General features: G+C 40.5%; 1 protein-coding gene across 2 annotated transcripts in view; it reads right to left on the reverse strand.

The window, feature by feature from the left end:
* RCAN1 (regulator of calcineurin 1) overlaps positions 1–17,875 on the reverse strand; it is a 40,779-nt gene extending 22,904 nt beyond the window's left edge. The window contains exon 1 of one of the 2 annotated variants that reach the window (XM_015299390.4): positions 17,615–17,875. In XM_015299390.4, the coding sequence (XP_015154876.2) occupies positions 17,615–17,845 (231 nt within the window). In that variant the 5' untranslated portion in view covers positions 17,846–17,875. The remainder of the gene's footprint in view (positions 1–17,614) is intronic. The other variant, XM_046940305.1, reaches the window with a different exon arrangement.
* Positions 17,876–18,156: the final 281 nt, after the last annotated feature.

Consider the following 18,156-nt stretch of genomic DNA (forward strand, 5'->3'; position numbering starts at 1 on the left):
GTTGAAGTTAATGCCATAACATCGCCACTTTCCCAAACCAAGAGGATCAAGTCCTTATCTGTAAGCTCCTCTTAATAGGGTTTTATACTATTTAGATGTCACCAACAAAATTATGGGGGCAGGGAAGGACTCTGAAACTACCAACGAATAAGGATTTAACTATTTAATACAACTGAAGGTAAAACTATGAGGATAGGCTGACAGCTGATTTCATGGCAACCTCAGACTCTAAAGACTGTTAAGTTCCTGCAAAAAAAAAAAAAAGAAAAAAAGAAAAAAAAGAAAAAACCCACCTGAAGACAAGCAGAGCTGTTGGCAGATCTAATGCCCTCTCCATTAGCCCAACAAGGGCTAAACAGCAGGACACATCATCCTCTATCAGTATATACGTGAAAGGGGAAAAATAAGAGTCAAGTATATCCATTTGAACCCTAAATCTACAGAAAATCATATAAGAGGAATTCAAGTTTGCCCAATAATTCTCCTTGCTTCTTTACAGAATTGTAAACTCTGGCCTCATTCAAGATTTAGATGAAAATTATGTTGCACTTGAAGTTAAATTTTTGTGGGTCCTTAAGAGGAGCATCTCTGAAAAATGTCTCAAGAAACTGGGAATGATTGAGGGGAAGGAGGCAATGATTTGATTGCTAAAAAAAAAAAAACTATGAAAGCAAATCTAAATGCTTATTCTTCCTTAGAAATAAAATGAAGAAAACTAAATACATGATTTTCCACTTCATTTCCTGTATAATCCCATTTACTAGAATTTCAGTCAGAGATGCACTAGGAAACAGGATGGTGGCTATACTTTTTTTTTTTTTTGTAAGGAATACCTGTGACTCTATTGTAAGTCTGTTCTTTTTTTGGAAATCAAAACATTACCACGAATTTGTTTACATAGAGGAACTGTAAAATAATTACAAGTTCCCCGAAACTACTTGCCAGACTTGTTTCTAGAATCCCTTCTGGTGTCAGTTCAACACAGCATGCACCAGTGGGACTGTCTTCAGTACTCAGGCAAAGTTCTGGCTACTCTGATCGAGTCTGAGTCAGGATGGCACTACTTAAACAAATGAGCCTTCAAAGGAGTTCTCAGGACCCTCACCTCCTCTCATTTTCATTAAGAAATTTAAGGGAATGCAGTTTTGTTTAGTATGCAGATAAGCTCCGGGTAGAATGAAATTACATGTAATCATGTTTCACATTTATATGTGGGTTGCCGTGGCTGTGCAACAGGTTGGTTTCTTTTTCCAGACATTCCTTCCTGCTTAACAGGGCAATCGATTACCCAGTTCTTCCTTTCCCAGACAGTCTGATGTAGCACTGCTCACATTTCTCATTGCTTGAGTTTGACTTACAAATTTCATTTCCATGCGAGCTTTACAGTCCTTGCTTCAGGCAGGCTTCATTGGACTTCCCATTAAGCTCCCCTTTAAACTTATTAGAAGTATTTTATCAGTTTTAGAAACATACGTTGCCTCACATATAAGTAAAACAGTTCTCTCAAAATAGGACCAGTTTCCTTCTGGAGGTTAAACAACATTGAGACTTCAATGGGACATTGAGCATGAACGTAATTTCTCAAGTTTCCATACTGCTTTAAAACTTCTTGTTTACCTGCTTTCATAGCTTCCCCAGAGCACTTTTCTGGAAAACACAACCATGAAGTCTTTTCTTGGGCCAAGGAAGAAAGGCACAGAGCTCCCTCCAGGGCACTGCCCTAAACTATTCTTAGTCTGCTATGACTGCCACTCTCCAAGGTATTTCTGAAGAACTTCATTAAGTCACTGCAACAGTAAAGCCTTAGTCAAAGGAAGGACTGTTATTGTATACTTAGCATTTAAATAACTACAGAAATGAAGACATCTTTCCCATGTGAACAGTTAAGGCTTATCGCTTTTCCAGATGAATTACGTCTCGATTACACTACTGTAAAAAGCTTGGAGATTAAATGCTTTGTTTCACACAGTTTTACTATGAGGAGAAAAAAAAACCCTGATGTACTCAAATATTCTTCATAAGAACAGTTTGTGTGCAATTAATGCAGACTCTTTCAGGACTTATAGTTTCATAAGCACTATTCTTACGCAAAGGTCATTTCTCAAAGTCACTTAGTTTTGACGGCCTCGAAGAAAAGCAGTACCTTGGCTGTTTCTAAAGCCAGCCGAGAAAATTCCAGCTGACATTTCAAACCTGAACAAGAAAGCTTACAAGCATATCCAGTTCTACGTTATGCAACCTAAACGTTAGAAAGTTTTTGCAAATTTAAATACAAAGTAATTACATAACCTTCAAATTAGACAATATGTAATGCAAAGTACTAACCAGAGGAGTCAGCGAAAACAGAAGTGAGAGGGATTAAACAATAAAGTGTGAAGATGTGTTGGGAAAAGAAGAGATATAGGGAGGAAAAAAATAATTCTCTTAAGAAATGACAGTCTTATGAATTTACAAGAGAAGCTGCATTGTCAACTGTAAGAAAGAATCAGCTGTCTGTTTTAAGGCTCTACCAGAAACTACCAGCTACATTAAAAGATAAGTCAGCTTGCAGTAACAAAACTTCCCAGGGTATGCTTTTCCTCCGGCAAAGAGAGAAAAAAAAAATCACAGTAATGCTCTGTAATACTTGGGAAAAGGTCTTTTTTAAATTACTCCATTGCAAGCTGTTTTGTCTGTAATCACATCACAAGTGCAGGATGTAGCAATTACAGTAATTCCTTTACTGTCTGATATGGATGAGGCTCCAATAGAATAAATACAATCGAGTCTCTCTGTTCAGTAGTAAGTTTAGGTGTCCCACAAACAGTCTGTTAAAAATAAGGCTATCCACTTCAACACTGGAGAATTAGAACTAGTCGGTTGTGTTGCCATGTAAAGACTTTTAAAGCCTTTATTTGCCTGCGGTTATACTTTGTTTTTACGTTTACAGATCTAAGAACTATTCTTCCCCCAGATCCTCAGGGGGTATCACGCAGATGACTTCTCAGTTTTCCCAGCCTTTACTCCTACTAGATATGTCCAGCTGTTCATAAAGAACACAGCTGACCTTCCCAAACAAGACTCCCATTCAGCAGAACTGGCACCCAGCACTCTGCCAACTCCCCAGTGCCAGGAGCTGCAGATTCTCCTTGCCAGAGAGCTGCCCCACTGCACAAGGGCTTGAAAGGGACCCAGGTTCCCTCACTGACACAACCCCAGCGCTTCTGAGCTGCATTAGTACAAGCCACTGATAGCTGTATCTTTAAGAGGTCTTATTACATCATGGTTTTGAAGCAGTGAAGTTTTGCAGCTGTTCTTCGTTTTCTTTTTGCTCTGCTTACATGGGATCCTTTACCTCTTATTTAAAGCTTAGATTTGCCGCAATAATGCTTGGGCAATATTTCAGTATTAAGTGACAGAACTTGCAATACTTAAACTATAGGTCTCAAACACAGAGCTTCTGGAGTTTAACTTAGGCTTTCTCTATGGAAGAGGGTTACAGAAGCAAAGAGAGCGCAGATTCAGAAATTTAAACTTCTGTTTTCCAACTGATGAATAGCCACGAAGAGATCAGAAGCTAATTATTATCAGTTAGATTCTTCCATAACCTTAGATTTTTTTTTATTTAGAAGCTACGTTAGATTTTACTTTTTAAAGCATCATATGCCTTCTGCTTCATTACTTATCACGGTATTTAAGAGAACAGGTCTAATACAAATAACTTCAAGAACCAATGAACTGTGGGAAAGAACTCATCACCAACACCAAAACAGATACCAGTGCTGAAATCTGATTTCCAGACCCATGGACAGTTTGAATACCATCAGTTCAGGCCCCAGCTATGTCATGAGACTTCTTCAAGTGTCCATAGTGTGAGTTATGGCTGTGTTTGACTGTCCAGTCTTTCCATTTACTTCCTGCCCTGACTTCTGCAGTAATCTACATTAGGATAGTCCCTAAAATATTCCTAATTTAATTCCTAATTTAATCCGGCTACTTAAATAAGAAGCTACTTCTGAACATTTTCAGAGAGCAAACCTTCTCAATTAGTACAGTGTTATGTAACCCCTGAACTTTTATGTATTATGGAGAGAAAAAGTGAATCCACAGCAGTGCTTAAAATAAAGAATTTTATACTGGCTGGTTTATTTTGACTCTCAAGCATTTAGCATACAGTCTAGGCTTTGAACACACCTATAGCACTGCATCATCTAAAGGTTCAGATGATTATTATAGTAGCAAAAAGATAATTTTCAGGTAGCAAAGTAAAATCAACTGTGATTTGTTGTATCTGGACAGCAGTAGTTCCCAACCAGAGGTTCCCAAGAAAGAAGCTGAGCATTACAATTTTCCTTCCACTGAACACACACAGATAGATCTCAGAACCGTTGTCAGAGCGCCTCTTTCCAGGATGGAAGGAACAAACATAAAACAAAGGAGCAATGTTTTCCACACAGAGATAGTTGATTCAGGCCAGGATGAGATGAGAGTTTGACAAAGCTGCACAAGCTTGTGCATGCATAACACCTAATGCTAGGAACGCTGCAAAAATCTGATGACAATTCTAAGATGCGTTTCTTAGAAACTAAACTGTGCTATTAAGCAAAAAACAAAATAAATAATAATGCTAAGAAACCCGCAAACCCAAACCTCAAAGCCTGCAGCAGATAAACAGCTACAGCCCTGTCGCTTTGCCCACTTCAGGGTCTTCAAATGTGATGTCTCTGCCTCAGTGACGAGGGCAGCAGTGTGTAGAGCAACTGCTTGGACAGAATGGCCTCTTCCAAAGTTGTTAAGGCCATGTGCCGGAATGCACCCACAGTGAGCAGCCTAACTCACCAGCACTTCCCCTCATGCCACTCACAGCAGTCATCAGGAGTAACCTTCTCCTCTCACTTTCAGTTCTGTGGCTTCTAAAAGCAAAGCAGGAGTCTGGGACATTTCCATTCACTCAAATAGTACCATTGTGATGCACTTAACATGCTCTCTATTTAAAATTCAGTCATATTCATGTACCAAATTTTATGTAAGTAAAACAATTTGTCCTTTAAAAGACTACTATTGTTAAAGGGTGAAGCTAAATCTAGATATTACCTTGGCTTTAAGTGCAGCATGAATGTGTATTTTCTTTTGGTGTTAAGCCATCACTTCCAACAAGTAAAAACAGGATTTGTCCCAAAATCTTTTCCCATAGCTTTTTTCCCCTCCTCCTTTCTTCCCTCATTTATGCCAGGTATACAAGCTGTGTAATACTGACTGAAGATATAACCATAATTATGAATAATTCAGTGAAGTGTTTGTGATTAACTATTTATTACCATCAAAAATGCAACATTATTATGCCAAAACTACTACTTGAAGGAGTAGGAAGGTTGGGAAAGGAGAGGACTGAACTGTATGAAAGCAGCATGCGTTCTGACTCCTTTTTAATGACTATTTCTTTACAGCAAGACAGTAACATTTGCATAACTTAAAGATGCAAGATTATCAAAGCTAAGTACAAGCTGTCTATTCTACTGCATTCATCTTCTGACCATTCTTCTGCGTGCTCTGCGAACAAGGGAAAAGTAAAAGGGAAAAGAAGTCACAGTATAACTCAGGAGTCTTTAGAAAACCACAAGGGCTGTGGAGAAGCAGGCTGGTATTTTGTGAACTTTAAAGAATGACATTTTCCACTGGAGTCAGTGCAGGAAGAATGGGAGATGGTTTCAAAATATTTTTAAAGAATGTCCTGGGTGGGTAGCAGAAGAACAATATAATTGCAATTAGTGATGGTAGCATACTCGAGAAGTTTCAAAAGCATTTTTTAACTATTCTGATAAAGAGAATAAAATGAGCCGCAGAAGAGGCTGGATTTTATCTTAAACCAGATGCATTTTTACCAAGGTTAATGTCTAATATTCTGCAATTTTCTCAGGCACGTTAAGCTAACGACGTGGTACAAGGTATGATAAATTATATAACTTATTTCTGACCTTACTAAATAATATTGATTACAGCTTTTTAACAGCCAAGAGATTTAATCTGTCTGCCAAGTTTGTGAAGCTTCCTACGTAACTAACCCTTTCACTGCAGCAGGCACAGAACAGCTACACAAAGGCTGAATTATTTTAGCCATTCACGGAAATAGAGACATTAAAAACCATGCAGAATACGTATGATCATCTGACCTAATCCTAGATCCTTCAGGGTAATTTTGCTATCGAAACACTACTGGTAACAACAACAAAAAAAGCAGTGGTATTTCAAGCTTTTGCAGTACTTAACAATAGAGCTTTCAGAATGCAGTCATTTTCCTTGTTCAGATGGAAAGAACACACCTGCTTTGTGTAAAGGGAAATAAAGATCATCTTTAAAAAATGACTCCCGAAACTGTTTCAACTTCCTGGATATACAAAGCAACAGTATTTGTTTATAAACTTAGGCTTCAACTAATATTGCTGAAAAAACAAGTATGGTTCACAGAATCATAGAATGGCCTGGGTTGAAAAGGACCACAATGATCATTGAGTTTCAACCCCCTGCTATGTGCAGGGTCGCCAACCAGCAGACCAGGCTGCCCAGAGCCACATCCAGCCTGGCCTTGAATGCCTCCAGGGATGGGGCATCCACAGCCTCCTTGGGCAACCTGTTCCAGTGTGTCACCACCCTCTGGATGAGGTTCCAGATTTCATTCTATTTTCTGTTTCCCCCTTCCTTCCAAAATGCCTGGCTTTCATGGAGCAGGAGAGATGAAAACAACTTACTGATATTAGAGAGGAACAAGGAACACAGCTTCTTTTTGGGAATTATTATTATTATTATTTTTTGCAACTCACCAGGGAAGAAAGAAGAGACACAGCTGCATCTCAAGTAGTTAATTAAAGATCAATCTCTTCAAAAAACACCTATCAACAATTAATGCATTTCATCTGCTATGGGCTTAGATTACAAACGCTGCTTTTAAAATTTGCTAAAAGTTTGCTTGAAGTTATGATACACCTTACAGGCAACCAACCTTCGCCCAGACCCCCTTCTCAAGAGGAAAGTATCTGACTCCTAATGCAAAGGCTTTCTCTGTTCATGCCTAACAGGTGGGCTCTACTTAGCATCCTTAAACTATATGTTGTAATGAGGCATGAACACATGGGCTAACAGCATTTTTAATAGTGAGAAGTCAATGATTTAACCTAGCCTCTGATCTGATCCGATTATTCTTTTGGTTATACAACCCCCGGCAAGAGTTATTCATACTTTCCACTGACTGCAACAGCAGCTGCCTCACTATCACTCTGGAGCCTCAGGAAAATTCAAGCCCTTAATCACTATTTCCATTAGCCAACAGATCTTTGCTATCAGCTTGAAGCAATACAGCCAAAGTGCCAAGAAGTGTACCTACAGGAAACTGATTAAATAAATAAATCAATCTATCCTGCAAAGACGCTTCCACATCTATCAGCAGCTGGAAAAGTACCAGGAATGGGCTCCCATTAATTCCCTTTACTTTGCATAAGCCATACACAGAAGTTTTCTGCACAATACTTTACAAGTATGCATCTCCTGCTTGACAGAAGAAAACATCTCATTTAATAAGATCACAATCTTCAGGACATACGCATTCTAATTCTTACCAAATCTTTTCTCCCTTTGCCCATTACTTAATTACACCCTCCTTCCCAAACTGGGCAAACCAGTCTGGTCTGCTACATACATACTCCCGCTATTAGATGTAAAGAAGTCTCAGCTTTCCAGGGTAATGGATAACTTACTATTGCCTCTTCCTAGCAACATCACCAGCACTGAACAACTTACTAATTATCTCCCACCTCTGAGAGGGTACAGCATCTACAACTGTTGGGTTGTCCTCCTTTTCTCATTTTCATAGAAGCACAGAATGGTTTGGGTTGGGAGGGACCTAAAAGATCAGGCAGTTCCAACCCCCCCTCCTATAGGCAGGGACACTTCCCACCAGACCGGGCTACTCAAAGCCCCATCCGGCCTGGCCTTCAATACTTCCAGGGATGGGGCCATAACTTCACTAGTAATATCACTGACGATATGTTTTATCTAACTACTGGATTATAACTGGCTTTTTCACTTACAGAATTCAGAAATAGGATAAACCCTATTACTTACAATACAACTTGAGTTTACTGGCAGTTCACTAGCTCTGTTATGTTGGCTTCCTATCTCCACAGAGGAAGGAAACAGTACAAAAGAAAAAGAGAATGTTCCCCACACCTTTCAGCCGATCTTTATTTGGAAAGCATTCTGACTTTCAGAACTACTTTCCATCCAGACAAACCTTTGTTTTGAAAGCAAGCCCAAACCTTCACAGAAACTTCCAGAATGGCATTCCATCAGCAAAAGAAAATAAAGTTATTGTTTGACACGCCTATAGAGCATCTAAAACGGTATTTCTTGGCAAAGCTTGACTGTGTTCTAAGGATACCAAGATTATCTTTACAGTGATGCATACACACACAAATCTAATGATCAAACAGTACTTATCTTGCCATTATCTTCACTCCAAGTACAATCCAGCATAACTATCTGCAGCTAAAAACCAGGACATTAAGCTTTTATTGCATCCTCTACGTATTCCTCAGGAAAGCCCCTCCCAGCATCTCAGTAGGGCAACCTCTTAACATAGCTTCCAGGACAGAAGTGTCAAAAGCGTGTTAATCTTCTCCTTGCCAGTCTTCTGCCAAATGGCTCAAAAGTTTACCCATTCAAAAACATCCTTCAGTCAGCCTGAATACAAACAGGAAGAAGTAATCACAGTACTTTCAGATCTCTCCTATTCCACTCTCTTAAATTGGTCACAATTATCCCCCCGAAAAATACATGACCTCACGTCTTATAAGGACTTTCATACTTCTGTTATATCTTTTGTACTTCACAAACAACAAGCAGCTAAAATCCAATTCATGAGGTTTGCAACCTACTCTTAGTACAGTAGCTGAAAACACGTTTTCCTTCCAGGAAGTCAGCCAACATCAAAATAACTCCAAAGAAGAAAACCTCAAAAGAGGAAAAACAATTATCGGTGTCAGATCCAATTATTTGCTTCTGAGCTATCTGAAAATCCGCAACAAAGTGAAAGAAGTTTATCTTAAACAAAGTTACTTTCTTTTTTTTTTTAATAAATGAAATCTAGTGATAAAAGCTCTGCTTTTGTGTCATATCAGTAATAGTGACTCACAGAGTTAACAAAGTAAGAAGCCCTTCTAGTTATCTCTGGCAGTAGCAAACACTTGCAGGTAGAGAAAGGAGTTTTAAAGGCAGGTAAACAGACTTCTTCCAACTAATTCTTGCAATAGCAAGTCAAAAACTTGGAGGATCAAGTTATAGCCTAATCGCTGTGCTTGATGGCTACTGCTCATGAATCAGTTCCACCCCTTTCTTAATACTAAGCTCCTGGCATCTAACATTCTAGGGCAATGAGATCAATGGTTTAATTACGCATTACACACACACACAAAATAATTGTATTTGAGACCTCATTTCCCACTTCAGGTTCACTAAAGACAGCTGGATATTTCAGCTTCACTAATTTATTTCCAGTGTATGTTCTGTGCTGGAAATTTTCCACGTGGTGGCTCACTCCCACACCTCCCCTCTCCCATGGGAATGAAAAGGCTTTGCTCTTTACATTCTGTAGAATGTGATGGAGCCTCTTTTTTTTCCCCCCCTTTAAGTCTGCAAATCCTTCATAAATACCAGGTTGCAATAATTAATACTGCATGAATGATCTCTTCAAACTTCAAAAATGCAGTTTCCATTAGGAGGTGCAAGCAGGTTCTGGCTATCTGAATGGAAAAACCCGTAACTAATTATAAAGCCATTCCTAGTTGCTTTGAGGCCAGATGTGTCTATAAAGCTCCCGTCACAAGGAAAGCAAAGTCCTTATGTTACTGCACCCATTTATGAGGTACTACTATAATCTGTTGTATCAAGTCTGGGGGGTGGGGGGAACGGTGACAAACAAACCACAAACTGCACATCATGCTTTTGAGACTATTCTACCTAGTTGAAGTCTCACTATAAATGGGGCTTCTGAAATCTCTTATTCCTATAACTAGTCTGTGGAAAATATTAACAAGCTTCAGAAACTTCTTTTACGTTCAGTCTTACCTGCTACACCCATGTCAAACAGCTTGTGGATTATTTATCAGAGAGGCAATAACAGGACAAAAACTTGAGAAGCATCTCCATGCAAAGCTTCAAGTACAGAAACATACTCAAAACAAGAGGGGAAAAAAGAAAACCAATTCCAACTAAAACTACCTATTATCCCTATTGGAGAAGGTGACACATCTGATGGAATACAACTTAAGAAAGGATTTACAGTATATTTTCACATCCAGGAAATAACATCAATTTAGGTTTTGTTTCAGTATCTCACGTACTACACACGAACTTTGTTTACCTTTTCAAAGTACTTTACTGACTTATTTTCTAGTTTATCTACCACTCGTTTATGACCAGAAGGCCTTTTACTGAAGAAAAATATTACTAAAAATATATACATTTATAAACATTTTCCACTGAAACGCAACCAACTGAACAATCATCTTCAGTACAAACTGCTGGAGAACCAAGCTGGAGACTTAGCTTTCCCTATGATTGCTGTCAAAAAGAGCGTATTTATCATTTTAAACCTGTTCTGCAGAGGAGAGTTCAGTTGTTACTAATTAACGTAAGCATTATTGCTTATACCAGCAAATATTAAAGTGTCTTCCTGAGAGGTAATTGGAATGAGTTTCAAGTTCATATCGTACCTAATATTCTGTAGTTATTTTTACACTTTCCTTTTACATGGATGTATTTCTGGAGAACAGACCTTAATTTGATCCTGAAATACATCAATAATGAAGAACGTAAGGAAACGTACTCTACAGCATTACTATGTATACTAAACTTATTGGTGTGATCATTGCACAGTGATTTAAACCAGACAAAGCTCTTCAAAGCTTCCATTTGATTCTGTAGAAAAGCTAAAGCTTAAGTTTCTTTGTTCTTTAACATTTGCAGCACCTATGCTATTAATGACTATTTTAGAATACTTATTTTTACTTTGTGCAAAGTGATTTTAAGCCACCTAAAAGCCATCTCGTGCAGCATTGCTGAAAAACTTTCCATTTATAGCCAAACACACCAAATCTGAATGGCACTTACTCTTATTTTCACACTACAGATATGGCTTTGCTTAAAGTATTACATAAGTGATGTACTTCCATTTTATTTCTACCTATGGAGGGACTTGCACTGCTGCTTGAGGAATAGGATGGATGGCTGCTGCACTTTAAGGACTTCATTAGTACCAGGGCATCAGATGTAGAAATAAGTATCTTACTCTTCTCTCCTGACCTAGGCAACCTACAAAGCGCCTAAGTGTGATATAAACCTCATTTGCTCCAAATACCTCCTCTCAACAAGATCAAGACACGGCAAGCTGCAGCGTGAGGTTTCTTTGTTAGTGGCTTACTTATTTCAATGAAAGTTTCAAACAGTACTCATGCATGATGCACTCTGAAACGCCTTGAGGACAACAAAGTAAACCCAAACTATAGAAACGAAAGTCATCCTCCTTCCCCTTGTGAAATCACAACCTGTACTATTGTTTCATGGCACTATCTGTACTCTCACAAGGATAACTAAATGTAGGTAACATTTAAAGGAAGCCATCTGAATTGCTGTTCAATGGTTCAAAATTCAAGTATATGAACAAACATCTTCATGCTGTACAGCCTCTTCAGCCCCTTCTACTCCAGCTGCAGAAAGAGTATCTAGCTCAAAAGATGATTTCTCCAAGTCATCTTTGTGATGGGAACCAAACCAGAATCCCACATGGGCACTGAGAAGAGCAAGTAGAAAATCCTCTCTGCGCTCACAAGGCCAAAAAAAAAGCTACTCAGGTGAGAAGACTGAGGACATCATCCTTAAACTAAACAGTCATCTCATGATGACTATCATCGAGACTTCCATATACATTGTATACACAGTACAAAATGCTCACATTATTCATACACCAGCTTATAAGACAAGGTTTTTCCAAAGATTCTCAGGTGATCAGATATCCCAATGACTCTCAGGAGTTCTGCTTGTGCACTTAGCAGACTGGATGCATCCCAGGAGCCATAAAACTGCATTAGTATGGTATTATGCTCTACAGTAACGTCAAAGATGATCACGTCAGCCAAAGCACTGCATTTATATGGGCTCCAGACTTCAAGTCACTCAGAAGTCTGCCTTAAATTGTTAATAGCTGTCGAATAAACTTGTATCATCTGGAAGTAGAGCAGCTAAATACTTCTGGAGCTTTAATTTTACCACAGGAACTTTCATCCTGGAAGATTTTTTTAATCACAGAATCAGTAAGGTTGGAGAAGACCTCTGCAATCACTCAGTCCAACCATCAGTCCACCCCCACCACCCACGTTCCTCAGTGCCACATCCACACGGCTCTTCAACACCTCCAGGGACGGTGACTGCACCACCTCCCTGGGCAGCCTGTGCCACTGCCTCACTGCTCTGGCTGAGAAAAAATGGCTCCTAATATTGAACCTGACTCATGTTTAGTTATTTTTATTGTTCAGTGTAAAAACAGGCCACTAGGATATGATTTTTAACAATCTTAAGCCAGTGCATTTTTGCAAAGAATAGAAAGAATTATAAACCTTGTTGCAAAAATTATTTGAGGGAAAAGAATACTGTCAGAGAGAGAATGAAAGTCTTCAAAGCACACAGAAAAGTATGAATTCCATGTAGTTTTCATTAAGGGAACACTTCACCCAAAGCAGTCCTGTGGTCATAAAAATGTAAGCACGTAAAAAACACCTTCCTGAAATTTACTTTTTTTTTTTTAATGTAACTTAAGAGGTTTAACACACTAAGCAAAAGGATTAACAGGCATGCGACTATAACAGGAAGAGATTACCAGAGAACCCAAGTACTGTTTTGTAAGGAAGGTTTTGTAAGTACTCCTGAGCTATTTGACTAAGTTCCTGTAAAGCAGGAGTAATTCTAAGCATTTAATACAAAATACATTCAGCATCTCATGATTATTTCAGCAGGCTGAAAGTCAATTAAAAGTTTCCAGAAGCATGGCTCATTTAACAATGAGTTTATATTCAGATCAATTCACAAACAAGTTTTTTTTTTTCCATATTAAAACTATACAAAGCTGAAGGAAGACTAGAATTGTAAAGCTATGATAATCATTAACAAGATGCAGTTTATCTGCCTTCAGTGCTTTTCCTCTTGGTTATATTACTGCAGAGAATTCTGTTCATTTTGAAGACCTTACTTTCAAGCACTATTATGATCTTTTATAAAATAATAATGATAATCATCATCATCATCACCACAGACACCGTTTCACAGCCCAGCTTATGCATGCTTGCCATTGGAGGTTATGTGAGGACACGTTCTCTGTAATGGTTGTAGGATACTGGCTCACTCCTACTAATACACTTAGAAGTGACCAAGCTAAGGTCCTTTAAAAGTTCAACTTTCAGCAGTGTTTTTTCTAGCAAGTTCTGGAGAAACCACCTACTATTGCAATATAACCACCTGTTAAGATATATGCAATATAACCACCTATGAATGCAAGTTTTCCATTAAGGGAAATCTACTATATTTGTTAGTTTGCAGTAACTTGAAAGATTTAGTAGATTAAGGCAATTATAGATACCTTAAAGTAATGCAAGGAATTCAACCCATTCTAAGGAAAATAGCTGCAAGGAAAACTTTCCAGTTTCTTAGCACCCCTCCCCCCAAAAGAAACAAAAAAACCCCATCAACTCAACAAGAAGCAGCAAAAAGCACAACCAAGAGTAGTTTATCAGTAGCCCCAAGCTGAGTTCTTTCTAGATACTCTTTACATTTCTCTCCTTCCTCACAAGTTAAATGAGTGATACTCATCTACAGTTCAGCTAAAATAGAAAGCCACCCAGGTAACCTACTTAGCAATAGAGTGCCTGAATATAAATGAAGTTATTTAGCCCCCGTTGTGGCTGCGCTCTGAAGTTTAAAATCATCACTGAAGTATGCCACATCCCTCCAGGATTACAAGATACAAGCAAGCCTATTACCTCCCACACTTGCCATTTGACAGTGGAAGTTCTATTTAAAACACAGAGTGTCCTCTACTGACACACACACACACACACAAAAAAAAAGATAAAAAAAAACAAATACCAGATAAGGAAAATGGAAGTGGGCAAAAACATAATTGCTGGCTCTGGTAATTAGCTACTGACTTTTGTAGTTGTTGTTTAAATGAGTACACAGGTACGGTTAAACCAAACTCGTTTGCATGTTGTATGAATAAATGGTGCTTTAAGAAAGAAGAAATTCTCAAGCATAAAGCCAACGTGAGAATTATCGAACAGCTTGGGGGAAAGTAGATGTATCAGAACAGCAGTATTTTTTCAAGGTAATCAGCTAACCTGAAGATCAGATAAAGGCTTTTTACCAGAGATCATTTACTGTACACTTCTGTGAAAGCAAAGATAAAAGTATAAAGTCTATAGGAATTTCTTCAACTGTACTTTGGAAGAAGTTTGTGAGTAAGTATCACAGCATTCTCTGAAAGATACTGGAAATGACTCTGTAAGAAGCATCCATGGGGGATTTAAATTGCTAAAATTCTTTCTTATGAGAATACAGGAAAGAAATTGTCACTTACTAGTACTATTAACTCACTTGATAAGTGAGTTAATCAAGTGATACGTGATCACTTGATAAGACACTATACAGGGGATGCACTGGAAGTACTGCCTCTTATCTAATTACGTTGGCCTGCGACATCAGAGGCAGATGGTGGTGGTGCAGTAGTAGAGGTTGGACCTTCCCACCCATATTCCATTACATGTTGTTGCCATGAGACTGATGGCAGCAGAGGGGCAGTTTGACACAATGGTGTCTGACATGGAAGCGTGTATGGAGCAAAGCTGTGTCATTGAATTCCTCCGTATGGAAAAAATGGCACCCACTGACATTCACTGATGTTTGCTGAACGTTTATGGAGACCAAACAGTGGATGTGAGTGCAGCAAGGGATGGGCGGTGTGTTTCAGTAGCAGTGACATGAAATGAAGCATTCCCAATGTATTCTATAAACAAATCACTAATTTCAAAGAACCTACTCCGAGCAGCCTCATTTTTTAACATCTCTACCCATGTGATTTTGGTGGCAACAGTAATCTAAGGAAATGCTGTAGCTACATGCCAACCTAACCCTGGGTACTTTCACACAAGCACAAATCACTGTTTGGAAACGGGAGGGCAAAATGGAAATAGATGTTGCCAGCCATCTCCTAGCTGCCCTATCTCACCTTTGATTGGATCAACCCTCTTCAAATAGGGCAATCCAGGATTATTAAGTGGCCTACCAGAGCAGAAAGAGAAATCCACAACTATGTAGACAAGGTATTTTAAGACTGTTACATACACGCAATTTCCTACCTTTTCCAGAACAGATGAAAACACATTACACAAACAAAAATCATACATACTTATAAAAACACCACGCCTTGTGATGTTATATTTTACAATACCTTTACTTATTCCTTTAGCACAAAGACAAAATTAAATACTCTTACTGAATTCGCAAAGACTTGCAAGTTTAAGCTATAGTACCAAAACAAAAAAAGGAGAGGGGTGGGTGGGGGATTCTCTTTAAATTAACTCCTTAAAGCACAGTCTTTCAAGTTATTACACTATAATCATTTCCAAACACGAAGTCATCGCTCTAGGCCAAAATACCTTCATTTCCCAGATACCAGTATCAGTAACTGCTAATGGAGAATTGGATGGAATTCATGCCCCCCCCCCCCCCCCCATCTCTTTCCCATTTCAGTATAACCTTATTCTTTCCACAACACCCACCAGCACTATGCTGCATCCACCCTTCACCAACTCAAACAGAGATGCAGCCTCAGTGCCTCCTCCCACCTCTTCTCTTTGCAAGTGACAGGTGGTCAACAGAACATGATAAAAACATACCCAGTCCATTATTATTAACCTACTGTTCTCCAACACAGCAGTGGTCTGTTTTCTGCCACCTCTGTATTAACTGGGGCTGAGTTATGCATTTCAATGGCTGAGGTTCAGCTAGTCAAAAAGTAAGCTATTCTTTAGTCCACTGGAAGACTGCACACCTACCAAGTGCCAAAAAGTCTTTTCTGAAGTTTTATAAGAGCGTTCCTCCCTGTTGGACACAAATATCATTTTTATTCGGGTTCAAAATAATTCTTCCATTTTCTGTCTTTGGAATTTAATTGGAAGAGCAACAGTGGTGGCAAAGAAACCATACATACAGGCACCCAGTTAAGATCAGTTTACATCAAGATGATCAGTCTCCAATTAATTTGCCATTATTTTAATTCATCTGCACTCCTTCCTGCTACAACTCTTGGTATGAAAAGAAGTAGAAAGCATTGAAAAATTATTGCAATCTCAAGGATGCACAAGGCTTTGCTCTGATCTAAATTAAGAGCGTCACGAGACCGAGAATCTTTAGAACCAAAACAGATGGAAAAAAACATTTAAGTATGTAAATACCTCCTGGTCTGGCTTGCAACTATACATCTGTGTTGTCATGTATCTAACCATTTTCAAGCCATTCATTTTAAGGCTACATAATCCATCCAAGAAAATACTATTACTACCTGCAGCTGAAGATACTATGTAGAACTATTATGGCTATTTTCCTAGGCACGTTTGGAGTCAACTTATTTTAAGTAGGATAAATCCCTACAAGGGAGCCATTCCCATCACACCAGGAGGTGCCCTAAGTGACACAGAAAAAAATCAGGTTGGCACTGGAGGTTACATAACTTGGAAAAGTAACAGTGGTGATGGAGCTACATTGTATTCCACTTCCCCCATCCTTTTTAATATGAAACTGTTGGTAGGGTCGAGATATTGAGCTACTGCTCTAACAACTCTAAGCTGCCTTTCACCAAGAGATTGACAATTATTTTAGGGGCATTTTAAAAATCAGGAAAAGCGTGCACTGGTTTTTCAAGCACATTTCAGTTCCTTTCTGTCTACTCAAAAAGTAAACGTTTCCTAAAGTATCAGAAGCGTTAGAAAGTAAGATCTCAATAGCAAAATGAACCATGAGAGAAGCCTACAGCAAGGCGGACTTCACTCATTCTTTAATCCCGGACAGCGATGAAACAAGTAAAAGAAGAATGAAAAAACGAAGCTTGGCTTGAATTGGTCTTACGCCAAGAAAATGCAGATGAGAAGCAATTCTGAAACAGTTACATCCATTTATTACACTTAGAGCTGCGTTAGACTTCAGGCAAACGAGTTTATACCGTCCCTCCGACAGCTGCCGCCACCCAGCTCTGGAGCAACGGTTCGTCATTCCGTTCGCATCCTGCCTCTCTTGGCAGGAAAGCTCCGTGTCCCCTCAGCCCCCTGCCTACCACCCGCTCCCCGAGCCGCGGCCAGAGCAGTGACGGCGCCCGTGCCTCCCCCTCCCGCCCCGCCGCCGGCCCGCCCGTCCCCGCCCGCACAGCCCGAGGCGGCGGCCGCGACGCGGGGCGGGGGGGCGGGAGCGGGCCGGGCCGGGCCGAGCGGCGGCTCCTCGCCGGCAGAGGGAGCCGGCCCAGCGCCGCCCGCCTCGCCGCTCTCACCCGGCACTGGCCGTCCTGGAAGACGCGCGGGTCCAGGTTGCAGGCGATGGTGGCGGTGGGCAGATCTTGCAGCACCACCGCCTCCATCTCGCCGCCGGCGAAGCTCCAGTCCGGTTCGGCCTCGGGCGGCGGCAGCGCCTCCGTCTCCTCTTCCTCCTCCCTCGCTTCCCCGAGAGGCGGCTCCTCCCGGCCTGCCGGGCCCCTCCCGCCGCCGCCGTCGCCGCTCTCCATGGCCGGGGGCGAGCGGAGCCCCCGCGGGGCGGAGCCCGGAGGCGGCTGAGGCGACCTCGAGCGCCTCGCGCCGGCAGCCGTTACCCCCTCTTTCCCCCCCACCTTCGCGTTTCTTAACCCCTGCGCGCGTTTAACCGTCTCCTTCCTGCTCCCCGCGCGCACGGCACACGGCGCCGCCTGAGCCAATAGGACGCGGCGCCGCAGCAACAGGTGGCCTGCACAAGCCGGGCGCCGCTGCCGCCATCTTGAGTGAGGGCAGGGGGCGCGGTTCACCCGCCCGGCCGTGTGTGTGAGGGACTCTGCGTGCCCTG

The sequence above is a fragment of the Gallus gallus genome, chromosome 1 (genome assembly GCF_016699485.2).
Source record: "Gallus gallus isolate bGalGal1 chromosome 1, bGalGal1.mat.broiler.GRCg7b, whole genome shotgun sequence".
NCBI classification, from domain to species: Eukaryota; Metazoa; Chordata; class Aves; order Galliformes; family Phasianidae; genus Gallus; species Gallus gallus.